The sequence below is a fragment of the Microtus pennsylvanicus genome, chromosome 7 (genome assembly GCF_037038515.1).
Source record: "Microtus pennsylvanicus isolate mMicPen1 chromosome 7, mMicPen1.hap1, whole genome shotgun sequence".
Lineage (NCBI taxonomy): Eukaryota > Metazoa > Chordata > Mammalia > Rodentia > Cricetidae > Microtus > Microtus pennsylvanicus.
Window position 1 is genome coordinate 46,736,457 of NC_134585.1, and position 27,958 is coordinate 46,764,414.

The following is a 27,958-nucleotide window of genomic DNA, read 5'->3' on the forward strand; positions in this document are numbered from 1 at the left end:
TGCAAAATCTGAATGACATGTGAAAGCGTGCTACATCATATGTGAAGGATACCTAGGCCTCAGCAGGACACTTTCAGTTCAAGTATGAATGCAAATATGATATGATTTAAAGAACAAGGCACGACCATTAGGTCCTCATCTTAAAGATGGGGAACCTCAGGCCTAGGGAAGTTAAAAATCACCTTGTCCAAGAGCACTTGATACTAGGAGACCAAGGTGAATAGCAAGAACCCCATTTGCCAGAATAATGGGATTATTTTCATCCCTACTAAACTTTGCTACTCCTTCATGCCTTTGTAGAGGTGTTAGTCCCAATACTCATATGTACGTATGCATATGTTAAATCCACACACAGACTTACTGATTTTGTATTTGCAAAATCTGACTAGCACAGCTAATGCTGTGCTAAAATGCTAGACACTGAAGTTTTTTTGTAATGCTACACTTATATTAATTAATTTTGCACATTTGGGGACTATTAGATTGTTTTCAATATGTGGACAATTCACATCAACCTCTTAATGTATTGCCTGATAGAGGAAAACTGTAATTTCCAGGGGGATTTGTTAGCGACTTCGAGATGTCTGTACTGATCTTGGTAGGCAAAACCTGCTTAACTATGCCAGCGTGCTTATTTACTTATTTATACTTAATCAATAATTAAAGAGATCGTAGGGAGTCTGAGAAAAAACAATCCTTAGACCTTTAGCATAATGTAGGCTGTTACTTTATAGATTTTCAGAAGCAGCAATCTGCACCTGAAAAACTTCCAGGTCTATGCATGCAGAGAGAGCGGAATCGACATCTTGGAAAGCAATGCAGACACCGTGGTTACGGACAGCTTTTTACTTGGTCATTTCACACACAAGGTGGGTGCTCTACTGTGGCTCTTGTGGGTTGTCCATCAAGACGGAATCATGGAGACTGGGCTCCCTGATGATCTAATGCATAATTACAATAGAATTTTTAGTGAAAAAAAGGTTAAAAGGGGCATTTTATTTGTAATAGTGATGATGTTCATAATAAGATGCGAATACTTAGAGATGGAGTATCGAGTCTATACAAACCAGAAGTTATTAACAGTCTGAAGAATTCTTATTCAATACTAAAAACCCAAGTTTGAGTGTCATGGCTCACACCTATAATCTATAAGCAATTTGGAGGCCGAGGCAGGGGTTTTGACACAAGTTCCAAGTAAGGTTGATGTACAAAATGAAAGTCTGTCTCAAAAACCAAATCCAATGAGCAATTCCTCCCCATGTTGACTTAGTTTAACTTTCTAGGATCTGTCAAAGATTGTGACTAGCACAAAGCTACACTGTCCCCATGCTGTGGGTTCCACACTTTGTGGTCACATTTTTGTTAACAGGGTCATTCCTCCATTCAGCCTGCCACCCCAAAGAGCATGGATGAGGCTACCCAGGTTTATACAAATTATTATTATGTGAATAGGTTTTGTTGGGTGAGTCATCTTTTCACCTCTCTGGAACTTAGGAGTATGGTGGCTGTTTGGGTGGCTTCTGAGTCCCTGCCAGGTATGGATATTGTGGAGTTGGGGGTCCCAGATGGAATGTGTTCTAGGTATTGGGAGCTGACCAAAAGGAATGAGGATGGGGTAGAAGGGGAAGGGTGGGGTTGAGAGGGTCCACGTGGGGAGGAAAGCTGAGTGTGCCTTGAGGAACTGTGAACTGCCCCACCCATCCAAGGAAATGGGAGAAGAGAAGGAAGATGGGACTCTGAAGATGGTGTGCTACGGGATGGGGGATGACACTGGAGAATTGGAATTGGGAGACAAGGGGAAGAATGAAGATTGTCTACCTGATTTACTGACCAGCATGCCCAATGGGCTTCAAGGAAAATGCCTCCAGTATTGGAGACTGAGACAAAGGAATGTGTGTGATAAGGTTTTGGATGAGACTCATTGTCCTTCAAAAAATACTGATTTCTGTATTATAAAAATCAGATTACAGATGGCTTGTCCTGCATTACATAGTCCAAGGAAGCACATGAGTTCATTTTACATTGCTGTGACCAACATACATGACACGAACAACTGAGGAAGGAAAGATTCATTTTGCCTCAGAGTTGCATGGACTTCAGTCCTTCATGGTAGGGAAGGGGCGGCGGCTGGAAATTCTAATGGATGTGAGGAATAACATCACAGCCGATAAGGAAGGAGAGCATATGGTAGGAATCAGGGCTTGGGTAGAAGGATCAGTGTTCTTCCCCCAATGGCTGACTTTTGTCAAGCCATCTCCACCTTCCCGTGGTTCCATAGCCTCTGTAAATGATGCCTCTTGCTATAGAACCAGTATCAGATATCAAGCCTGTGGTGGACACTTCATAGTCAAGAGATGGCAATCCTAGTGTAGTCAAAAGCTGCTTCCCAGATTAACAGGATCTTTTCCTCTTAAGGAAGTTCCCAAATGCTCTCAGGTCCTCTTAGGCTCCAGGCCTTCAGTAATTTCCTTTGTCCTTGTTTCTAAAAGAGTCACGTGGATATAAGCAATGAACATTTATATTACTTACTTTTCTTGTGACTGTGGCAAATGCCTGATTGGGTCTGTTTCAGCTAACATTTGGAGGGTATGCTTATCAGGATGGAAGTTACTGAGACAGGAACACAAGACAACTGCTTATGTCACATTCACATCGAGAAGCAGGGTGTGATGAACAAACACTTGTCCTCAGCTAGCTTTCTCTTTTTTTTTTTTTTTTTTTTTTTTTTTTTTGCAGTCCTGGATGCTATCCCCTATTCAGGGTGAGGTTTTCCAGCTCAGGTGAACTAATCTAACCAAGCTCTACCAGACATGCCCAGAGCCACGTCTCCTAGGTGATTGTAGATCCTGCCAACCTGAGAACAATGAACCTACACACACTGTTAACAATTTGAAGCTAGAAGATGGCTTGCAGAATTCTAGGAATCCATGGCAATCATTTTGCTTCAGTTTGTTACCAAATGAATTGGTAGGAATTTATATAGTAATTGGCTCTTGTGCTTACATAGATTATGCATAGATATATGATAAATTAAGATTTGAAAAAATTATTCAAATTATTAGACTTTCCTATATTTAGATTTCAACTTTTGAGTTCACTCTTTGAACTATTTATTTTCCTGCAGTTTTTCCTTTTCTTGAGAGAGTTGTTGATTTAGAGATGACTCATCTCTCTAGCCTGTGTTGTTTCCAGAAGGGATGTTGCATGGTCAACAGACCTTAAGTCCAGTCATGACTTCAGAGAATATGCTAAAGCAAGATGCCCATCAAACTGAGTAACTGTCCTGGTGAATTAATGTTTTAGTCTCTTAATTACTATTAACTAGACATCATAATTAGTGGAAGAGTACCATAAGTTAAGATGTAAATTATGGCCAAATAATGAGATAATAAAGTACAATCACACGCCCCTGAGGTTATTCACTAGAAATGCAGCTGATGGCCATTGAGACTCTTAACAAATGCAGGCCAAGAGATTACTGATAAAAACTCCTGAACAAGTTTGATCTAGAGGATTCTAGATAAAGGTCAGTCATCCGAACAATAAAACCATTCAGTTTTATATCCTACTGTTACTTAAATGGTGATATTGTTTACACTGAATTGGCAAGTAAGATAAAATGGAGAGATCCATTGTCTTTACAAAGGTTAGCTCCATATTCGTGCTGAATGCTAGATAGGGCAGCGTTGCTGCTCTCCTGCATGTGATCAAATACTATTGATTATCTAAGGAAGGTGCTTCAGTGGGAAACATTTATTAATAGGTATGCCATTTCCTCTGAAGAGTTCTCTCTGAAAATCTTGTCCTACGGGAGTGTCCTATAAAGGAGATTCTTTGCTTAATTTCATTTACCCAATGCTGCTACTATAAATAAACCCTTTTGGGTCTGCAATCTCAAATAAATGCACTGTGTCCAAATGCACTGTGAAGATTACAGATAGCCGGATTGGGCTATATTAGCAGTTTCTGTTCAATAGATAAATCTTAGCTGCTCTTTTCAAACAAACAAACAAATGTGTGGAATGACAGATATGTTAATTATCCTCACCCATGTGTTCATGTGTATAGAATACTTTTAATACTCAGGAAAAATGCTTGGGTATCAGCATGCCACATCTTAGTTTGGTTCGGCAGTTTCTGAGGCTAGATGCTTAACATCCTATTTAATCGTCATCCCCTTTCATTTATAGAAACACCCTGGTTTGGATTTAAATTCTGGTCTCCTTATGTTTCTGAGTATCTTCAGGCTGGCTGTCTTTGTGTTGCTATTGGAAATAATTTGGTATTTGTTTAAAGCGGCCAGACAGTTTTGCAGATGGGATAATGGCATTATAGTTATATCAGTCATGTGTTTAAATGATGCACATTTATGTGTATAGGTGTGGTATAATGTATGTCTGTAAATATATTCCATGTGATTTACCAGAAAAAAGTAGGTGATAAGAATAAGATGGCATAGTGTAAATACTTGAACCTAGATCGTTGTTAATCATAAAATTCTCTAAACTTTCAACTTCTTCACTCATTTGAAAATATTTATAAAATGTGAATTAAAATATTCAGCACGTGTTGGTGGAGCTGTTTCATTCTTCGTCTATTTTCTCGAGGGGTTATTTCTCATTTTCATTGGGGATTTGTCTACCCCAGTTTAGACCTTTCATCTTTCTCTGAATTCTGTTGCAGGGCCCCTCTTTTCTCAATATGCTTGCTCCTGCTGGGAGAAATCTCATTTTCTCTCACGGTTTCAATTACCATCCGTGCTCATGTCTCCCACGCATTTGCATTTTCTACTGTCTTGTTTTGTGCTTTCAGTTTTAATCATTATTTTTGTTTTCATTTCCCCCATTTTTCTAACTTGATTTGTATTGTCTTGCGTTGCATCTTTTCAAAGATATTTTTCTCATTTCTCACATACTCATTATGTTTTGACATTCTAGCTATTGGGATTAAATTTTTAACATGCCTGCTGGTTGTGATGATGCTGTAATTACATTAACGATGCTAAACTATACCTCAGCAATTCCAGACTTCAATTTTTTAACTTCAATCTTTTTCTTCTTTTCTTATTGCTCAAGATCTTCAGTCATGCATATAACAGGGTATGATCAAGTCGACTCCTTCATTCCTTCCACTCCATCTTCTCCTTTATCTGCCCCACTATTTACTCTCATTGTCATGTAATTTTTCTAAAAGATAATCCACCGAGTCCACTTAGTGATACCTGCAAGTGAAGGACATAGGACCATCCTCTGGAACATGGGTAGCTTCTCAGGGGCTACAGCCCTGAAGGAAACTCTCTCCCCTTTCTGGCAATCCTCAGTGGCCAGAAGCTTCTCAGCTAGGGATGAGGTTTTGTTTACCTTCTTTCTTTACTTATCCTTTTATCCTCTGCTTTTTTTACGCTCTATTGGTTCTACCTTTGAAAGTAAATTTTATACGAAAATATTTACAGAGAAAAGTACACAATGTATTTTGTCAGTAAAGTTTTAATTAAAGTAGAATTACATCAGCTTCCCCTTTCCTTTTCTCCCTTCAATCCCTCCTATATACCCTCCAGCTCTCAAACTGATATTCTCTTTTCCCTGATTGGACACAGCCTACTAACAATTGCTGGAGAAAGAATTAGCCTCTCCCAGGGATGAGCCCCCTTATTGGTTATCCAGTACATCGTGGTCAGTCCTGAAACCAAATACACAAAGCCAGCAAAAAAAAAAAAAAAAGAGAGAGAGATTCAGCAGATTGTACTCACTCACACACACATATGTCTGTATATAACAATAATGATCACAATGTGTTTTTCTTAATAAAGCAAACCAACCATATACCACCCTAATAAGAAGCACTACCCATTTTCCTTGTACTGGCTTCCCTTTCCCCCAGATTTAAACACAAGTATCCTCAGCTAAAGGGGAACCATGATTCAGACTCCTGGTGATATGAATTGATTTTTTTTCCTTCTCATTATTTGATATAACACAGTCACAGAGCACATTATTGTTCCTGGGTTTCTTTGGCACAATAATATGTCCATGAGCTTTGTCTGTCTTCTCGTGCTGTAGTAATTTACTCCAGTCATTGTGGATTATTCCATTTTCTGACTGTACCAAATATTTTCTCATGATCAAATTCTGTTTATTGAATTTCCAACAGGAATTGTTGGTATTTGACAGTTTCTAACCATTTTCTACCTTGTTTTCCTCATTTGAAAAAATCTGTATAGACTCTTGGTGTTTGAAAACTTATACTCTGAGCTCATGTAATCCATCTTACTCCTTCTGTGAGAAAAACTCAGGTTTAAAAGTGCTCTTCCTCTGAGCCATTCACCAAAAAGCAGATGCTTTTCAAGAGCTAGTCCTTTTATTCAGAGCTCTAGGGCCTTCCAGTGTGTGTGGTTCTCCATCCTCTGCAATGGTCTGGTAACAGGGACGTCCAGTGTGTGTGCTTCCCTGTCCTCTGCAGTGGTCTGGTGTCTGGTAACAGGGACGTCCAGTGTGTGTGCTTCCCTGTCCTCTGCAGTGGTCTGGTGTCTGGTAACAGGGACGTCCAGTGTGTGTGCTTCCCTGTCCTCTGCAGTGGTCTGGTAACAGGGACGTCCAGTGTGTGTGCTTCCCTGTCCTCTGCAGTGGTCTGGCATCTGGTAACAGGGACGTCCAGTGTGTGTGCTTCCCCGTCCTCTGCAGTGGTCTGGTGTCTGGTAACAGGGACGTCCAGTGTGTGTGCTTCCCTGTCCTCTGCAGTGGTCTGGTAACAGGGACGTCCAGTGTGTGTGCTTCCCTGTCCTCTGCAATGGTCTGGTAACAGGGACGTCCAGTGTGTGTGCTTCCCTGTCCTCTGCAATGGTCTGGTAACAGGGACGTCCAGTGTGTGTGCTTCCCTGTCCTCTGCTGTACAGTGGTCTGGTAACAGGGACGTCCAGTGTGTGTGCTTCCCTGTCCTCTGCAGTGGTCTGGTGTCTGGTAACAGGGACGTCCAGTGTGTGTGCTTCCCTGTCCTCTGCAGTGGTCTAGTAACAGGGACGTCCAGTGTGTGTGCTTCCCTGTCCTCTGCAATGGTCTGGTAACAGGGACGTCCAGTGTGTGTGCTTCCCTGTCCTCTGCAATGGTCTGGTAACAGGGACGTCCAGTGTGTGTGCTTCCCTGTCCTCTGCAGTGGTCTGGTAACAGGGACGTCCAGTGTGTGTGCTTCCCTGTCCTCTGCAGTGGTCTGGTGTCTGGTAACAGGGACGTCCAGTGTGTGTGCTTCCCTGTCCTCTGCAGTGGTCTGGTAACAGGGACGTCCAGTGTGTGTGCTTCCCTGTCCTCTGCAATGGTCTGGTAACAGGGACGTCCAGTGTGTGTGCTTCCCTGTCCTCTGCAGTGCAGTGGTCTGGTGTCTGGTAACAGGGACGTCCAGTGTGTGTGCTTCCCTGTCCTCTGCAGTGCAGTGGTCTGGTGTCTGGTAACAGGGACGTCCAGTGTGTGTGCTTCCCTGTCCTCTGCAGTGGTCTGGCGTCTGGTAACAGATCACCCACTTTGACTGTCCTTTCAGACATTTCCCCACCAGGCATTTTCCTTTATAAATTAATTGTTTAAGCTAAAGTACAAAGCAGCATTTTGTCATGACATCTGTGTAGACACATCAGCACACTTTGTTCTTACTCATCTGTCTTCTCCACTCCCCATTACCCATCCTCTTTTGCTACCACACCCCGTGTTTCTTATAGCTTTCAACTTCCTTCCATTCCCATTTTCCTATCTTTTCATGCCGTCATTTCTTTAAGATTCCTTCATCCCTGATCCTGAATACAACTCCCCAGCTTGGTCAATCAACAGTTTTCTATTTTTATATTTTCCATGCCCAGGATGGGTTGATAATTCACCTGGTGCAGGCAGTGTGATCACACCCAGCAACCGGTAGACAGTCACTTCTGTCTGGAGAACTTTTGCTTGCTTCTTGCCCCCTTCATTAGTACTGTCTCTTTGTACATTTGTGATGTTTTCAACACTTACTTTATTAGGAATAGAATCATATTAATTACACTGTTTTCATTTTCCTTGGACTTGTATACTAACTTTACTTACACCAAGATTTTATTTATTTCCCTTGTTTGTTTATATTGGTTGCCGTTTTTTTCCTATTGCAGATTTTTGAAAAAGAAACGGTTCTCAATTGTGCAACGACTTTTAACAATGGAAAAATTCAGAGCCAATAGCTTAGGTGAATGGATTTGCTGAGGAAGTTTTTGTGGGAAAATCTAGAAAGAGTTGTGTCATTTTGGATATTTAAACAAGATTCCTTTTCTATATTATCTGTAAAGAAGCTAACCTTTTTGATGTGTTTTTCTACATTTCAACACATGTATAAATTTGTGTCGCCACAACTACCATAATCAATATACAGAAGAGTTGTCTCAACCTCAGCTGCCCTGGGCTTCGTCTCTCTAACCACATCCTCTGCTGACGACTAATGCTGAGCCACTACTAATCTGCTCTCTGTTGGGAAGGGGTCTTGCTCAATAATTACATAAGTGAGATCATATGGCAGGCAACATTTTGGGATTGGTTTCTTTTGGTGCCAAATGTTTTCAGGTATTCATTCAACTTGTTATTTTTACTAGGATTTTATTTCTTATTGCTTATGAATTATATACTGCTGCACCAATGAAACATAGTTCTTTTGTTCTTTCATTTGTTGAAAACCATTTGAATTGTTTTCCAGGTCTTGTGATAATGAACCATTTGGTATAAGCATTTATGAATGATTTTTGTATGACCGTTCCTTCTCAATTGAGTGGCTGTTCCATATGAGGCATGATGAGAAGCTGCTAAGTGGCTTCCCTTGTAGCTACTCCATTTCATATTCCCTGATCAATACATGAGCTGTAGTAGTTTTCATAGCTACTTGAAACTGATATTTTTTTTAAAAAAATCTAAAATTCTACTTGATGTATTTTATTTTAATTCTACTTCCCTATTTTACCTGTTAGACATTTTCAAATGTGGCTACTTACCATGCATCTCTTGCACTTTAAAGAAATGTTTTACTTTTTTCCTTGATTGGAATTTCTGTATTTTTATTTTTTAGGTATATGGTTTCTGTTTTCTAGATATGTTATTTCATATCTATTAGTAACAAGTGTTTTGATGTTTCAATAATTTCACCATGTAGCTTTCAGTTTTCTCATTTTAATTATTTTTTACTTGTGATTACAACTACATCTCATATGACTGTTAGTCTTACTTTGTTTCTCTGTTTATCTTTCTGTTTTGAAAAAAATTGTAGGGAAGTCTGTGTATGTCAGCTGGGATTAAAACGCCCAAAAGATGGGAACTGACGGTTTCTAATACAACTTTTGTTAATTTTGATCTGAACTGTGTGGCCATCAGAACCTGTTCTGGCTGTTCCCAAGGACAGGGTAAGTTTGAGCAGACAGGACAGATGGTAAATAAGAGCAGCATCAGATGAGTCTGACAAACAGTGGCAGAGGCTTTGATGAGTCAATATTGCTTTCAGTTGCAAGATTATATCAACACAAACTGTTACGTTCCTCAAAGGAATCCGGGAGGCTAGGTGCTCCCTGCATGTCATCTGTTGTCCTTGTCCTCTGCATATTTCAGTGACCATGACATTCTGTCATGTCTCATCTGGACTCAGAGCTTCATGAAATGGAGACATCTCTCTTGGCTAGTGCCTGCTTTTAAACTGGTACATGGAAGAGAGACTGTTGCCCAGTGAGAACTTTTGTTGGTGAGATGAATAAATGACGTTAGATGGGTGATGGGCACATGGACTTATACAGGTTTGCACACACACCATTGCTGAAAGATCCAGAACGAGGGTACTTAAAGTTTTCAGCAACTTGGGCTGTGATGTGTACAAAGAAAGACAGGCAACTCTTGCTAACTTGTCAACTGCTACACAGAGTGGTGAGAAATAACTCCTTGGAGGACTCGTAGTCCAAGGTGGAAAGAGGCAGAGAACAATTTAGTTGATCTGATCGTTGTAAACAGCCAAAGCAAGTAATTCAAGTAAATATGCTCTTGTGGTTTGAATCACCAATTTAGATAATTGTTTGTTTTTTTAATTAAATGAATAATCAGCCAGTCTCCACTTTACTATTTTACCCCTGTGTAGGCAAAGATAGGGAAATTTTAGTTTAAGACTGTGAGATCGTCATAGGTATATTAAAGTGCCCTTCAGCTCATAGTTCTCCAATTCCCTGATGATTTTATTTCATTCATTGGACACCGAAAAAAGAAGCTCTTGTCACTGGGTGATGTTGGGTGAATGAACTTTTCATTTATTTAAAAACTTGTCTGTTATTGGATCTACATACGGATCTAGAGGGTTCAATCAGGAAAAACACATACTTGTTCAAAAATGAGTGTCTGAGAACCTAATTTCCAAAGGGTGATGAGAGTATAGTCTTGGTGAATTGAACACAGTCAGTGAAGGACCAGGGATGGGTGTGCCCTGGAGAAGTGACTCTCTTGGGCATCAAAGGTTGAAGAGAAAACTGCAACAGGAAAGCATGATTTCCAAGTACTACAAATAACAGAGGCAGAATCTTAGAGATCTTATAGATCAGGTTTTCTTGGGAAATGAAACACATGTCCAACATAAGAAAATTATAGAGGTGAGGGTGTTAGTAAGTGTTATGCATTACAAATATGGAATTAAAAAGTTTTTCACACATGGCTTGCTTCACTGCATGTAATCCACTGATAAGCAGAGCAAAAATGTTACATCTGTGAGCATCTTGTTCTCATTTTTTTTTCTGTAGTTTATAATGTGCATAACCCTACAGTATGTGATGTATGTCTTGAGCATTGTGTGCTTTTCTCCTTCAGTGATAAGGATGTATGGTATAAACATGTTCCTAGGTAGATGGACTGGCAATGATCGTGACATGAGAGAATGAGCTGAGAAGTGTGGCTTGAACTAGTACTTAAAAAATGTGTTCTTAAGACCATTTATACTAATGGTTAATAGAATATTGGTTTTGAAAGTGAATGTAATAAGAAACTTAAGGTATAAACCTCACAGTTTGAGGTATCATTGATGAGGTGAGGCTATGGTAGAGGAATGGAAGCCAAAAGATTGAGATATTAGAGTGTAACACCTTTGGTCTTCAGAGAACTAATGCTTGAGAGATTAGAATGTAACACCTTTGGTCTTCAGAGAACCAATGTTTGTTGTTTCTATTTCTTAATAGAAGAGCCCTCCCTCCATGGTATGGTTGATATCTGAGGCTATTCTTTTGTTATCTAAAAAATTCTACTCACTGTAGGGAACTTAACAGCATCTCTTTCCTATTCTCCCCAGTTGTCAGTAGCGCCACCAATGTGACAGTTGTGACAGACAATAATAACTCAAAAGAATGTCAAATGTTTCTTGGAGAGTAAAATAACCTCTAAAACAAAATAACTGCCCCACAGGATAAACTGAATAGTGGCTGGCCATGCAGTTCTTGGCCCCCAATATCTCTAGCACATGTATCCTGATAGAAGAGGAGAATATTTGTGTTTTTTTTCTTTCATGGATGACTGAATGAATTATGAAATTATAGAACATTCCAGATAAAGTACTGATAGAAACCTTGTGAATTTAGTTCTGTAATAACAGATTCATGTCATGTATAACAGTCTGTCTTCTATTTTGTAGGTGGATTTACTGTGAAGACCAGAGAATTAAAGTTTGAAAACTCTCCAAATTTAGTAGCATTTCCATTTCCTCACGCAGCAGTTTTGAAAGACTTGGATGGGTCCCTGTCTGGGAAAAATGGAAGTCACATTCTTCCTTCTATGGAGACCCTCTCTGATACATGCTTGGTCAATGCAAGCTTCAGTCATATTGTCCCTGGGAGCATTTGTGGGGAAAGTGTTGTCCTCCATCGTATGTCTATTCGTTTGTAAGTAGCATTAACTATACTTCTTAGCTTGTCAATGGGCATACACATACCACTCAGTCAGGCCTAAGCTTATTGAAGGGAAATTGTTTTCTGATGAGTTGAAGCTTTTATTTCTCTAAAAGTGAAGTGGGACTAATGTTGACCACTGTGAAACCATGAATCTCTGGCCGTTTTAGGCTGACTCAAATAGCAGCTGTCAATACCTTGAGGTCAGATGTTATAGCCCATGACCGCTTATTGACATTTTCAGTCAACAGCTTCTTCTTTAAAAGACTCATGACCAACAAAATATTTGAAATTTATTTAAATGGAAAATACTATTTTAAAAATTCCAATAATGCCATCCTCATTTATATACATGCACTTTCCCCAAGCTCTTTTTAAGTGCTCAGTGTGCTTCAGGGGAGTAATTGCGGATGCCTTCTCTTACGTGCCAGGTTGCTTCCGTCTAGTTCATTTTCCTTGTTAATTTCATGAACTATTGGATCCGTACAATACCTTTCCTATTAATATTGGAGCAAGGACTCCTTGGTTATGCTACTCAAACTACCATTAAGTCAGCAGCTGGGCTGTTTATAATGCATAATAGGATTGCTTCTGCTCTCTTTAATTTCCAGGTAATGATAGTGGAGTGTCTGGGGCTCTCCCTTTTACCTATTTCAAATGCATTGTATATATTTAGCCACACTTATTTCCTCACTTTAAGTGTCCCAACTCCATGAATATTAAGCCAAGTAATTCGGTCAGACCACACTGGCAACTTACTTGAACCGGTGTTCTCTAGAGGGGGGAGAGTCGAAGAATCCAGGGTTGTACTAGCTGCATACTGACTGCATAGAAAAGTCCATTTTCTCATTTTCTTTTGGAAGGCTTAAAATTAGAGGTACCTTTGAATAGTCCAAATATTTTCTCTCTCTGCTTTCCAAAGTATTCATTATTCTCTCTGCTGCGAAAGGACCCCAAATCCCACTGAGTAGCATAAGAGTGATAGAGGGGGATATTTGCATTATCAGATTTTCTTGTGCTGAGAATAAGTTGCTTTCTTTATTCTCAGGAATGTAGCCTGATATTAATTATCATTATTATCAGTATGCTTTCACAAAAACACGACTTGAAGGCATGTTTGGGGAATCTATGAAAGTTAGTGTTTTTATTCTTATATGATTTTTTTCCCTACATGATAATAAGAAGTTTGTGTAGTGAACAGGGACATCATGTACATGCATGATTTTATCTATATGAATCTGTCAAACTCCTTCTAAAACGGCTTTCTTTCAGGTTTGCTTAGGTGATCTCGTGTGTGTGTTTGTGTGTGTGTGTGTGTGTGTGTGTAGTGGTAGTAGGCATTGTGAAGAAGGCTCTGCTAATCATCAGGCTTGTCCCAGCATCTGTTCTTGGAAATCTTTGGGGCTGTGCAGCCTTTTGCTGCAGAGACAGGTCATGCTCATCCTAGTCTGTTATTTTCAAACATGCCCCAAAGACTCATGGTAAGGTGAAATAGTGACCTTGTTTGATCTTAATGCACCTCCTCCCTAGTTTTAAAATACAAAACTCCATGCCCTGGAAACCTCTTTAGTACACAACATCCAAGAAGATTCATTGCTTCTCTACCCAGACTTCTATTTCAAAATGTCAAGTGAACTCACAGGTCTAGGCACAAATGCTCAGCTGTCACAAATCAGTCCTAGGGAAACCTCAGCATGCTCCTGGTGGTGTTATGGCCCTTGTGCCCCGCCCCCCCAGAAGACTGTTAGATTATATGAGCTGTGAAGCCAGGCAGTTCAAGGCAGTCTGTAGGCTCTCACACGGCATCAATGGGAAACTCTTCAGACCTTCAGTCCGGACCCCAGACCTCAGACACCCCGAGAAAGCCTAAGTGATGCAAAGGAACCTTTGGGCAGTCCCGCTCCCAGGTCCTTCTAATTCTCCACTCCAGGCTCTCGCCCCTCCCTCTTTCTGCTCAGTGGCTTGATCTTTGTCCCAGAGCATTAGAACCTCATTAGGAACATGTCAGTGCTAATGAGCAATTTGAATTCAGCTTAGATCCAAAGTTTGTTGTGTTTCATGGAGAAAGGATTAATTTGTTGTGCTATTTACCCTGGGGCAAGAGCTGCCGTCTTTACTTTCAGCTGTTTTCCCCTTCTCTCAGCAAGCAGTCCCCAAAGGGCAGAGAGCAAGGCTCTATATAGCTGCACAAACAAAGCTCCACTCTCCTCCCGTTTGCTAACATCCAATACTTGGGGTAATTTCTTTTGTTAGACCCCATCTCTATCTCCTTTTCACTCAATGTCCCTAAGTTCTTTGTTTGATGTGAGTGATCTTAGAATCCTGTCACTCACTGTCTTCCTTGCACTGACTGGAGCCCACATCTGTGCTAGAACTTTCCCAGACTCAACACCAACAGTTTGCTTGACAAAAGCAAGTAAATATTTAAAATTGGTCATAATACTTAGTGTCCAAGTGAAGAACAAATGGCCGCCTTGTACAAGGCAGAGTCATATTTATTATTTGTTAAGTAACAACATGCTTCATCTTCATGGTGATTCCTACATCGCTGGTATCGTGGGAAGGGTTTATTCCCAAGCTCCTGATTCTAGCAACGTTTTTCTAGGAACCCAGGATGATGATCTCAATACAGGACCTTATCCTAGACTATTATGTCAGCAACACTTTCCCTAGTGATGAAAGGCCCCAGAGTTGTGGGAGTTTTCTTTTAAAAATTTTTAATTCCATTTCTATTTATTTATTGTGTGTGGAGGAGGATGAGTGTGCATGCCATAGCACGTATGAAAGTGAGAGGAGAAGGGCCTACCGTGTAAGTTTGTGGAATTGGACTTAGATTTTCGCACTTGGTGGCTGGCATGTTTACCCACAGAGCCATCTTGACTCTTATATCCCTCTTTTATTCCAATCTCCAGATTGACATGAATATTTTCCTCTGCTTTTATGTATAATTACATGTACAGTGTTGTCAATAGTGTGGGTTTGTGTGCATGTGTGCATGTATGCTTTTAGATCTTTTTAATATTTTTATTGATTTAGACCTTCTTTTAAAGGTTTTCATTAAGAATTTTATACAGTTTGTTTTGATCATTTTCACCCCCTCCTCCCAACTTCCTCAAAATCTTTCTTGCTTCCTATTGAGTTCTGTTTATGCTGACCTTCTACTCCTGGGGATTGGAGCCTTTCTTAGCATGTGATTGATATGCTAGATACCACCCCATTGAAGAAACCTGGCTTTCCCTTGCATTAATCAATTGCCAATAGCTCCTAAGCTAGTGGTGGGACTGATGTCCCCTTCCTCTCTTCCTTGATGGCATCCTGTCTGGCTTGAATTTACACAGATATTGCTCATGCTATCATAGTCTCTGTGAGTTCATATGTACATTTACCATTTTGTGTCTGGAAAACACAGTTTTCTTGAATTCATCCACTCCTTTCTCTGTCCTTTAAATGAAGTTGTCTTTAGAGAATCTGTGAACCTTCCTTTTCCTTCAAAAACATATGTGCTTCCCAAGTCATCTGAGTTATTTTCACATTCAGTGATAATTCCCCAATGTTTCTTCAAGTTCAACTGCTCTACCGCATTTCAATCTTCATTGGCTGATATGTTAACACAAGTGGTTACTGAACATATGAAATATGGCTAGTATAAATTGTGATGTGCTCTAAGGATAAATTAGACATCATATTTCTAGGATGTTATGAAAAGATAATGTGACAAGCTTCAACAACTTGCGGTTGCTAGTGATGTTGAAGTGCGATTTAGGGCACATTGAGATACTCTATGATCAGATTTACTTTTAGTGCTCCTTTTTTACTTTTTAAATAAAAGTGTCTACTACAAAATTTCAAATGAGAAAGATCTGTGACTGGTATTTGTGGGTTGCTTTTACCTCTACTACGCAGCTCTCAGTAATTCCGCTTGTGTATTTTACATCCATTTCAAACTCAGTGTGATTGCTTGGACTAGTCTTTACTCCACAGAATTGCTCCTCCATGGGTGCCTAAGACCACACCAAGATAAATGCTGGTCTTAACCAAACACACAAGTTATCTGTTTTTTTTTAAAACCTATTTTGTCCCATTAGTTGACTACCAGGTTCCTTCTCCCCCTTTTCCTCTCCCTCCCTCTCCCCTCTCTTACTTTCTCCCCTCCCTTCCTCATTCGTTCCTTCCTACCTTTTTATTTCTTATCCTCCTTCTGTTTAAAAAGTGTTTTTAATGTTAGCACACAATAGAATGGATTATTACAATATTTCCATATATGTGTTTACTTATGTTTTGCTTTCATTCATTACCCCTACCTATCCCTAACTCTGACACCAGCCTACCCTCGTGTTGATCCCCTTCATCACTTCAAGTACTCACCCTGTCTTAGTTAGTGTTCTATTGCTGTGATAAGACACTGTGAGCAGGGCAATTTATAGAAGACAGAATTTACTTGTGACTTACAGTTTCAGAGGGTTAGAGTCTGTGGCCATCAAGACAGGAAGCATGGCAGCAGGCAAGCAGGCATGGTACCAGAGCAGTAGCTAAGAGCTTACACCTTGATCCATAAGCATGAGGAAGAGACGTTTACTCGGGAAGGCCTGGGCTTTTGAAACCTCAAAGCCCACCCCCAGTGACACACCTCCTCCAGCAAGGCCACAGCTCGTAATCCTTAACAAATCATTCCATCAATTGTGGACCAAACATTAAAATACACACTCCTTTGAGGGGTCATTATCAAACCACAACCCACCCCCTTGGTTTTCAGGTCACAACTATTTCATTATCTTTCTTTTCTCTTTCACCCATTTTAGGAGTTTTATCTCTGATTTCTTGGTTCCATTGCTAGTTTCATAAAAGATAGATACACACACAGAGATGAGAGAGAGAAAAAGAGAGAGAGTTTTAATTTACAATGTGCATATGAGATAAGAACTTGTGGACACATACCATGCAAATGCACACATAGGTTTAAAATTAGATTCCGTGTGTGTGATGAATCTTATGGGTGTTGTTCTAAGTCAGTCTTACTTCATTTACCAAAATAATTCCTTGTTCCATCCATTTTCCTGAGAATACCATGATTTTATTTTTTTTCTGACTGCTGAATGAAATACCATTGTATGGTCTACATTTTATTTACTCATTTGTCATTAGATGGGCATCGAGGTTGATGCAGTTTCTTAGCAAATATGGCTACTATATCCATGAGCATGGACATGAAAGTGTCTCTGGAATGGTGACTCATAATCCTTTAGGTCTCTACCGAGAAGTGGCATAAGTAGATCATATGGTATTATAGCTTTGTTTTTGTGAGGCACCTCCACAGTGGTTTTCATAGTGGCCATACCAATTTGACGTTCCCACAGGAGTGAGTGAAGGGTTTTCTTCACAAATCACCTACACTTGCTCTTGTTTGCTACCTTGATAATAGTCTTTCTGATTACCGTAAGATATAATGTCAAGGTGGTTTTAACTTTAGGCATATGCCTGGTGACTGAGGATGTTGAATACATTCCAATTTTTCATTAGCCATTAGTATTTTTTTTCCAGAAAACTGTCTTTTTAATTAGTTGTTATACTTATTTATTAATTGATTTGCTTTCTTTTCTTTTCCTGGTATTTTAAAAAATCTTTGCATATTCTAAATATTAATGCCTTGTCTGCACTCTAGTTAGCAAGCTTTTGTTTGTTCCCCCATTACAGGTTGTATCGTTGCTTCACTGATTTTTCTTTCCCTTTTCTCTTCCGTCCTTTCTTTGTTGTTGTTGTTGCTGTGCAAAATCTTTTAAATTTTGTGTAACTTAGTTTGAATATTTTGTGTGTGTTTGTGTTGCACCAGATGTGTGGATTTAGTTTCATTTTCCTGTATTTGAATAACCAGGTTGAGTAGAACTCTCTGTTGAAGAAGTAAGGACAGAAATCACATGATCATCAAAAATCCATGCAGAAAAAGCCTATGGCAAGTTCACTACCTCTTCATGATGAAATAGAAGAATATTTCAACATAATACACATGACAGACTTTTAGCCAACATTATAGTAAATATGCTGAAAACAAATTTTCTGAAATAATAATGAGATTTTTTTTAGAATAATGGTGAAAGTCTTAGCTAGAGAAATTGGACAAGAGAAACAATAAAAGTTACACAAACAGGAAAAAGCAACCCTAAAAGTATCCCTGTTAGCAAATGGCTTGAGCCTCTCCTGAAACATCACTATAGACTCTGGTAGTGAACTCATAGACCTGAAAAAAACTTTCAGTACTGGATATAAGATAACAAACTTTCTAAGGAAGAAATCAAGAAAAAAAATCTCATTCACAATAACTATAAAAAAATACCTAGAAATATATCTAACTAAAAAAGTGAAGGACCTCTGCAGTGAAAACATTAAGACACTGACAAAAGACAATGAAGAAGAGGAAAATATCTCCCATTCCTACAGACTCAACATAACCTCCATTTAAAGTTTCAAGATATTTTTTATGGAACTAGCAAAAGATACTATAATTAATTTGGAAACACACTCACAAACATTTGAAAAGTCATAACAATTTTAATCAGAGTGAGAAAAAAATGGAGGAATCAACTCCTGATCTCAAATTAGCCCAGGTTGGCCTCAAAGTCTCAGCAATTCCCCTACCTTCTCTATACCTGGGATTTTTCCAGTCTGACCTGCTTATAGAGGTTCGTTTCTAGAGAGATCCATGTTGTGTCTTTTCCTTTGGCTATTGCCTGCTCTAGTCCAGCTTTATTTATCTTTTAGTTTTGTGCTAACAGACCCTTCTTTGCTTGCCACTTGGTGATGCCCTAATCTGAATAGACTTGGTTTTCCCTTTCTTTCCCTCACTTAAAATGTGCTTTCAAGAGCTTCCTGAGGCAAAACCACTCCAGCTCTTTATATATGCTACCTGAATAAGGCCTTGGCATCACCCCATTTCCCCAGCTCTCTGTCCTATGTTTACTTCTTTGCCTGTTTCTGTTCATAAGGTTCAGCTTCCATGAGCTCAGCATGGAGGTGATTTTCTCTGATGAGTTTCCCCTAGCATCTTGTGCACTCTGTTATCCCTGCTGTGTGCTCTCTCTTTCGACTTCCTCTGATCAATACTCATAATTCCTGCGCTGTTTTATAAGCTGCCTTCCTTTGCAGATGTTAAGGAGGGTAACTGTGTAGTTTTGTTTGTTGTGTGTCTTTTGGTGCTAATACAACACTGAACACACATTGACTTAAATTAGTTTTATATAAATTAAAAAAAAACTTGTCACCTCCAAATGTTCTTCTCATCCTATTATTTTTCATGGTTTATGTCCATGTTTATGAGGTCTCCATGATGTTTACTTTTTCTTCAGAAGATCAAGGGATTAAAATGCTAGCTTTAATCCTTATCTCCAAAGTTTTAGAAATTATATAACCCTTAGTGCCCTTTCATGGTGTCTTATAGTGTTTTGTTATCCTGGGGCTATCAGTTAATTAGAGTATATATTTTAACAGCTAATTCTTTTCTTCATTGCACCCCACCCCTGTCCCCCAATCTGTTGGCAACCTCTGCAAATGCTTTCTTTCCCTGGTGATGTAGAGACTTTATTGTGGGAGGGGAGAGTGCAATGAGGGAGGGGAAAAGAATTTAAGCCTCACAATTGTCAACTGGGAAACACATTTGTTTTCACTTGTTGGTCTCAAGACACTTATAGCCTTCAACAATCTTCAGTTTGTTTAGACATGAACACATCAGACTCTGATTTTGCATTCTATTTAGTGAATGGATAGGGGTAAGTAAGCGTTTGAAAATTGTAGGCTGGTTACCTGATCTTACCGAGCTTTGTAGGTTCCACATCAAGTGTGGTGAGGACAGATGCCTGAATACAGCATTAGCCTTGAGAAATGGGAGGATGCAGAAGCAGCTGAGAATCCCAGCTTCTCAGGGTCCTGTGTGCATTCCTTACAACAAGTCCCTTAACATGTTCTTACTTCATTTCTCACATTGGTAAAATGAGCATAATGGAATTTGTTTCAGATGGTCATTGTCAAACATACAACAGGTGCTCAATGAGCCCCACCTTTAAAAAGTCTATGTGGCAGCTGTTATTCAGAAAACTACACGTAGGCATTCTATAATGGAAAAGAGTGATATAGGGTTTTATATTTATGAGAAAATGCACCTAGTAAAGCAATTAGCCATGCTCAAATGTAACAAATATCTGAAGAAAGGGAAATGATTTCCAATAATCACATGGTAATATCCTAATCCAGTAACATCCCCTGGAGGGCACAGAATCTGAGTCACTTGTAACTGAATCTTTGGTTCACTGTGTCCTCTGATTCTCCCTTCCTCCTTCTGGGAAAGGAAAGGTTAATGTTCTTGTTGATCACCTTGATTCTTAGATCCTGCTTAATACCCTCTCCTGTCGTGCTTGCGTTCAGTTTTTACCTTTGCAACTGCTCTTAATGTGTTAGTGTTCAAAGTATGAGGCACCCCCTGCCTCCATGAATGCAAAAGTTAAGAAGAGTTCAAATGGAAATTTTGGCCTAGCTTTTTGTCTAATAATCACCTAACTCTCCTTCCTAGGGATAAATAGGCAAAGCATCACTAATGGTATCATTCAGTCCTTTAACGAAGCACCCTGTGAGACAGAATGATTTTAAGATTTATTATCCTGTCTTGGCAACAGAGATTGCACAAATAGAACAGGACATTATTTAACAATCACAATGAACCCCAAACCGAGGCACACAAATAATACTACTATGCAATCACTGAATTTAGTGAAATGTTTATCAACTAACATTCCAGAATAAAAAGACTTGATTTGTGGCATTTGCATGATTACATGATGACCAGAGCTGCATTTGGTTTATTTGAAGATGCTGAACTTGATGTTTCGAGAAAGGCCAAGAAGCTGCTGTTTACCAGTGAGCTAAGCCCAGTATCAGGTATCTAGACATAAGAGAGAACATAGATCTTAGCCTATCTAAGCACAATTATTTTTCAATAACCTCCTAGTTGCATCATTCTAAGGATGCATTCTTTTTGAAGAAGGCTTTGTAACTAGATTCATAAGGCATGGACAAGAGAGAACACAGTGTATACAGTGTCACCCAAGTAGCATGGCCGGTAAAGGAGCATCATTCCTCACAGATTAAAATGGAATAAGTGACAGGTAGCATGTTAACATGGAAAGAGTGGAATCAGTTGCAAAAAGCACAGGGTACCTTTGAGGAACTATGGAGCCATCACTCAGGTTCCTCTATAGTAAGTTTTACCTTTGCTAAGTTTACACGAAGATAGAAAGATGTAGTTGAATTCATGGAGGACAGTTAGTGGGCCATACTCTTCAGCAACACAAGGCTGATTATAGAAAACGTTCTGACTCTCTACAACCATGGAATATGACGGCGTGAGATTTCTTGAAAGTTTGTGGAAGACTGATGTTGTACTCTTCCCTTTCTTTTCGTTTGTTGTAGCCTTTCTCAGAAGGCAGAATACTCCAATGTTTTGAAGGCACTTTCTTATTCTTTCTCTCCTTCCCTTTCCCCCTTTCTCACAAACACAGACAATGGAAAAACAACTAATTGTGTAAAATGTCAGTGTATAGTGGCTGGTGAGAGGTTGGCAGGTAGGCTAATGTAGGGGGGTGTTTTGAGCTGAGAATGGTTTTGAAGGATGCTCATGGAAAGGCATGTCACCAAGATTTGTTGGTACTGCTCAAAATTTTGATTTTGCTCTGTTTTGTGCAATAAAAACTGTGCATGCAGCAGCAAGTATAAATAGCTAGAAGTTGCTTGTGGCAACATTATGGCCAGCTATTATATATCTGGATTAGGAAATATATAATTATAGAGGTTTTGTTTCTCAGTTGTTTAGATTTGATAATATTTAGAGTTCAATGCAGTGTTTTTCTTAATATGTAGAGATATGGACCCTCAGAAAATCCCAACTAATGCTAAACAATGAAGGAATTAGTGCTTGTTCCCACTGGTATTGTTTGATGGCCTAACAAATCCTTTGTGGGCACTATACATCCAACAGTTCTATACAGTATATGGCCACTGAATTACATTCCTGTTAAGCAACTAGGATGATAAATTGTTATGCTCGTTTGGAAGTTTTATCAATAAATACATTAGTATTCTAATGAATCATATCACTTAATTAAAAAGAATCATTCCTGGGGCTAGAGAGATGTCTCAGTGATTAAGAGCACTGGCTGTGCTTCCAGAGGACCTGGATTCAATCCTCAGCATACATATGGCAGCTCACAATTATAAGTTTCTCTAATCCCCAAGATCCAATGCCTTCTTCCTGCCTCCAAGGGCAGGACACTGCTGTTGGACATATACATACATACAAGGAAATATCTCTACATATAAAATAAGTAGATAAAATATTTAAAAGGAATCGCTGTTTGGAGGATGTAGCTGCTGGTAAAATTCTCATGCTGTAGAGGATGTTTCTACAGCTATGCACATATGGACACAAATGACTGAACTGAAAGAGTCAATAACCACAGTAAAAAAAAAGAAAACATACGTGTAGTAGAGGGGGAAGTGGTAAGGGAGATATAGGTGTCAATGGGGCTAGACATAACCGTATTTCATTGTACAGCATTCAGTCCTTTAACAAAGCATGCTATTAGGCAGGACACGTTCATGAAGAAAGAAAATGCAGCCTGGGAGCCTCAGAGTCCTTTTGTGTTTCTGATTGTGTACAGGAATTGTTGCCTATGGGAACATAAGGGTTAACATTTAAAACTGACTGGTTGCCTCCTGATTTCTTGCACATAAAGCCATGCGAAGTTCAGGGAGAGACTTCTTCCCCTAGTAATGAAGCTCTCTGCTGCTAATGGCCCATGCAGACTCCCTTGGCTCCTCCAAATTAGAAATACTTTTGTGCTCCTTTGCTTCATTAACAGTAAAGAGAGGGAGATTGGTGGCTATTTAGGGCACAGGGAAATTGGTGGCTATTTAGGGCAAGCAAAGATTGTAGTAATTATGGTTGGTAAATTCTCTTCATGGTGTTCTTTGACTCGTGATGTTCTCTTGGTGCCTTTCAGAGTAGCCCACCACTGTCAATGCTGATATTTGGCCTAGAAGGATAGAACTCGATCTGACTTCCACGTTTCAGCCCCTGGCCGTGGTCAATCTTACCTGCAGGGAGATGGGTCTTTTACATTTTGATTTGCTCTTTAGAATGTACAATATGACTACGCCACCAGCTGTGATGAACACATGCTTGGGACCTACTTCTTTATTTACACTACAGAAAGTTGGCTTGCTCATGGCTGCCTAGCAAACCACACCCTGCATGGTTGAGATGGATGAGAGAGGCTTGGGAGGCTCAGGGCTCTACAGGAGCTGTCTTGGAAGGAAGAAGAAAGTTGGTTTAGATTCAAGTGTATAGTGGTGTGTCCCTGATTTACCTAGTGGCCATTATCACGTTATTGTGTGCTGACAGAAGAGAAGAATACTCAGTGGATGGCCCAAAGGGTCACAAGACAAGTAGAACTTCATAATGGTATCAGAGTTTTGACAATATTTAAAGAGGAAACATGTTTATAAAAGCCTTTAGGAAACCGGAAAAATGTACTCAATTTTTTAAAGGAACTGAATTATAACATCTATAAAATGAATCTAGAAATTAGCAGCCTAATTGATTAATAGAAAAGATAATTATAAAAATTTGATAAATAACTAGCTCTAGTCAAATGACAAGGGCGTTCTTGGGACACATTCTTGTTCCTAAGAATTAAGAATAATTTCTTAAAAAACCTATCTGACTGTGTTGAACTATATTAAGATTTAAATAACTACAAAATGGTATAAATGATAACTAGAAAATCAATAAGAAATACAGGCCATGAATGTTCAAAGTATTTGAGAAATTTTTTCATTTAGTATATTATTTAAATTAATTTTATTGACCCAAAGTTCTAGTTTTCTGATCTTTATCTTCACATAACATAAGCTCTACTGCATCTTCCACCTCCTTTCTCCATCAATTGTTACTTTTGGTTATCCAACCTGAGTCTGGCTAGCCAGCAATGTGATCTCTGAATATGCAGAATCTGTGGGTATCAGATGACCAAATGTCAGTGCTCTATTATATCTTCTCTTAGGGTACCTGATACACCAGGGGTACCTGGTTGTGGTAATGCTGGGGTATTAGGTGGAGGTGGGTGACATTGAGAGTTTGGAAACCATGAAAAAAGTTAATGGATGTATGACCTCCTCCAAGAAGCGAGAGACTGATAATTGAAGGCAGAAGAACAAAATTTGGGAATGCATGAAGGAAAAGAAGCGTCAGGCCAGAGGTGTGTGTGTGGGGGGGAGGGGCTATATTCAAGACTACCAAAGAGCTGATTGCTCAGACCTTTGTAAATCCAGTGTTTAACACCAATAGCCTTCTGGAGATCAAATTGTATTGTTCCTCATTATTTTAGGTCAGGTGTGAGATGAACTGGTTATATGTTATCATAATTTGAATGAGAATTGCTTCTCCTAGGGCATCAAGAAGTATTCGAATACTTGACCAATAGTTAGTTCTACTACAAATCTTAGTAGAAATGGGTGAGGTAAATCCTAGGTGTCTAAAACATAAAGATGGAAAAGTACTTCCTTTAAGCTTATCGCGATCTAGGTAATTCATGCCAAGTCATTTACCCATAGCCACAAGAAGACCATAGGCACTCAGTACACACCATCAGAAGTCTCAAACATACTGAAGCATGAAACTTCTTTAATTTATTCTGTTTTATTTGATAGTGTAGTCCTCAATTTGTACTTTGTTGATAACAATTCTGCCTCAATGTCAAAGGGCAGTTTTGTTATCGTGTTATACACGTGACAGTTTAGGCTTTCAAACAGATGGTAAGGAATCAAGAATGCGTTTTGGAGGAAAAGAATCCAAAATTTATAGGGTCAGTAAGTTCCCAAGTTCACCCGTGCTGAGATACACAGTTTACCTTTGTAGTTTATGCCTAACATTTTTCATTTTATTCTAGCTGGCAAAGCCATTTTTTATTTCCTTTTGTTTATTTGGAAAGAAAAAACTTAGTCTGCCTCCCATTGCTATGCTAAAACATCATGATCAAAACCAACTTGGGAATCAAGAGTTTATTTGGCTTATAGGTCCCAATCATGGTCTGTCAAGAAAGGAATCCTGGCAGGAACCTGGAAGCAGGAACGGAAGCTGAAGCCATTGAGGAGGATCATTGAGGAGTGCCTTGCTCCCATGACCTGGGATGACACAGCCCATAGTGGGCTATGCCCTCCACATCGATAATTAACCAAGTAAAGGCCCCATTTTCTTGCCTATAATCCAGACTTATGAAGGCATTTTTACAATCCCGGTTCTGACTTTTCAGAGGACCCTAGCTTGTGTCAAGGGGACAGAAACTACCCAGCATACACAGAGTCCCGCTCTGTGGCCCAGGAAGACCTGCAACTTGAGATCCTTTACTGAGTCTCCTGCTTACCCGCTATTCACTATTCCCGTTTTTATCTAGTTACAATGGTGCATCTCTCCAATTCCAAGTACTTGTGAGGCAAAGGCAGGGATTCATTTGAACTCAGGAGATCATGACAAGTTTGGTGATGTAGTAAGGACTGTGTCTCTACACAAATGTTTCCTCTTCATTAATAAACTACTGCGTTGTGAACTGGGCTTAGATGCATTCAGGTTCCATCTCACTGTGAGAAGTCTTGAGCCTCTCTGTCTCATCTCCCCTTCCTTTCAGAGTATAATTATTTGCATGTGGTAAAATGCCATGGTGAAAAGTTCTCATGAAATCTGAACAAAAGGTAAAAAATACAGCCATATGTTTATTGAACTTTAAAAACATTCCTTTTTTTTGTTTCCATTTTGTTTTATTTCCAGAGTCTGAACATTTGACTAGATATATTTATGTTCTAATAAAGTCTTCAAAATCACTTTCTGGGATGGGCTACCCAGAACAAGTCAGGAGGTCTAGGGATTGTTCTACTACAGTCTGATTCAGTTTCCTCATTTGGTAAAATAAGCTCTGTATACAACACTTTATAAAAGTTAGCAAGAATATCACCATAGAACCTTCATCTGGCGATGGATGGAGATAGAGACAGAGACCCACATTGCAGCAATGGACTGAGCTCCCAAGGTCCAAATGAGGAACAGAAGGAGGGAGAACATGAGCAAGGAAGTCAAGACTGCGAGGGGAGCACTGAGACGGTGGGGCTGATCTATTGGGAGCTCACCAAGGCCAGCTGGACTGCGACTGAAAAAGCATGGGATAAAACCGGACTCTCTGAATATGGTGGACAATGAGGGCTGCTGAGAAGCCAAGGACAATGGCACTGGGTTTTTTTTTTTTTATTGAGAAAAGGAGAAAAAAAAACAAGTTTCCACCTCCTCCCAGCCTCCCATTTCCCTCCCCCTCCTCCCCCCCTTCTCCCCCTCCCCCCACTCCTTTCCCCCTCCCTCTCCAGTCCAAAGAGCAGTCAGGGTTTTCTGCCCTGTGGTAAGTCCTAGGTCCTCCCCCCTCCGTTGGCACTGGGTTTTGATCCTACTCCATGTACTGGCTTTGTGGGAGCCTAGCCTGTTTGGATGCTCACCTTCCTAGACCTGGATGGAGTGGGGAGGACCTTGGACTGCCCACAGGGCAGGGAACCCAGACTGCTCTTCAGATTGGAGAAAGAGGGGGAGGGGCGTGGTGCATGGGGAGTGGGGGGAGGGAAACGGGAGGCGGGGAGGAGGCAGAAATTTTTAATAAAAAAATAAAAAATAAAATAAAAAAGTAAGCAAGATAGCGCAGACTGCTATTGGAAGACCTTATCCAATCCATCTCCATTTTATAAGAAGCCAGATAGTCAGCAGTGTGCATAGAACCCTGTGCAAACACAGAGGTCACCAAACCCAGGAGCATCAAGGGTCAGTGGTGGCAGTATGTTCGTGCAGTAGACCAGGCCCTGGGAGAGAAGCTAGGATCTTCATTCCAGGGAACACTACTGACGTCGTTTCTCCTGGGCAATAGGAGAAGGGTACTGAGTAGTTTAGACCCAGCAGGTTCTGGGCTCATGAAAGATCTAGGAATATCAAGTTACTCAAAACAATGTGTTCTCTGTTGTTAAGACGTGTACTACCTGGCGGAATTCTTACTGTAGACAATTGTTAAATTAGTCGTATTTTATTCTAGCCCATGTGGACATTAAGGTGACATTTATTAGTGATTTCAGATATGAATGTTGCTTGCCCACTTCCACCACTGAGGTGTCATCTATGCAAGGCTTCTGGTGGCAGTCTCCTAGTGGACTGTTCTGATCTGCATAGATTGTGAACTCCGTGGACACATATGTAGAACCCTCCTGACATCACCAGCAAGGAAGAATACAGACCATGGAAGAGGAAGGCATTTGATATAGAATGGGAAAAGTACTATGGAATTAAATTTTTAGAGCTTATTTATTCATTCATTTTAAATATATGTGTGTTTCGCCTGCATGTATGTCTGTGCACAGTTTATGTGAAGTGTCCATGGACTCCAGAAGAGGGAGTTGAGTCCCCTGGAACTAGAGTTAGATACAGTTGCCAGCAGCCCTGTGGATCCTGAGATTCAAATCTGGTCCCACAGAGGAGCAGCAAGTACTCTTAAATGCTGAGCTATCTCCCAGGCACTAAGTGGGAACTTTTACTTACGAATTCTTTTCTTTCTAATTCACTATAGAGATAAAGCCCTTGAGGTTCCTAAGAATTTAATTGTGACCGACGGCAAAAATAAGACAATCACGGTCAAGTACGTAGGTGACACATTGTCTAACTCGTATGGCTGGATGGCTCTGCTCTTGGATCAGGAGACTTACTCACTGCAGTTCCAGAACAATGATTGGATGGAGCGCTCTTTACAGGTAATCCCGCCCACTGGTGCAAGTTCTTTCCACACTAAGGTGTTCTTATCTGCACCTCTGTGAAGGAATAGGCTGGAAATATTATCTGGTGCTCATGAAGGAAGCTGCAGCAGCAGCATTTTTCCAGTTGGTCTGCTTGTTAGCTTTTAGTGTTTCAAACCCATCCTGAATGCAAACCTTGTTCTACTAGAAATGTAG

At 39.9% G+C, this 27,958-nt stretch overlaps 1 protein-coding gene across 1 annotated transcript in view; it reads left to right on the forward strand.

Moving 5' to 3' along the window:
- Window positions 1–27,958, forward strand: part of Pkhd1 (PKHD1 ciliary IPT domain containing fibrocystin/polyductin) — a 419,145-nt gene that overhangs the window by 204,579 nt on the left and 186,608 nt on the right. Inside the window, exons 45-48 of the mRNA XM_075978902.1 lie at window positions 735–869; window positions 9,262–9,394; window positions 11,644–11,890; window positions 27,580–27,760. Coding sequence (XP_075835017.1) covers window positions 735–869; window positions 9,262–9,394; window positions 11,644–11,890; window positions 27,580–27,760 — 696 coding nt within the window. The remainder of the gene's footprint in view (window positions 1–734; window positions 870–9,261; window positions 9,395–11,643; window positions 11,891–27,579; window positions 27,761–27,958) is intronic.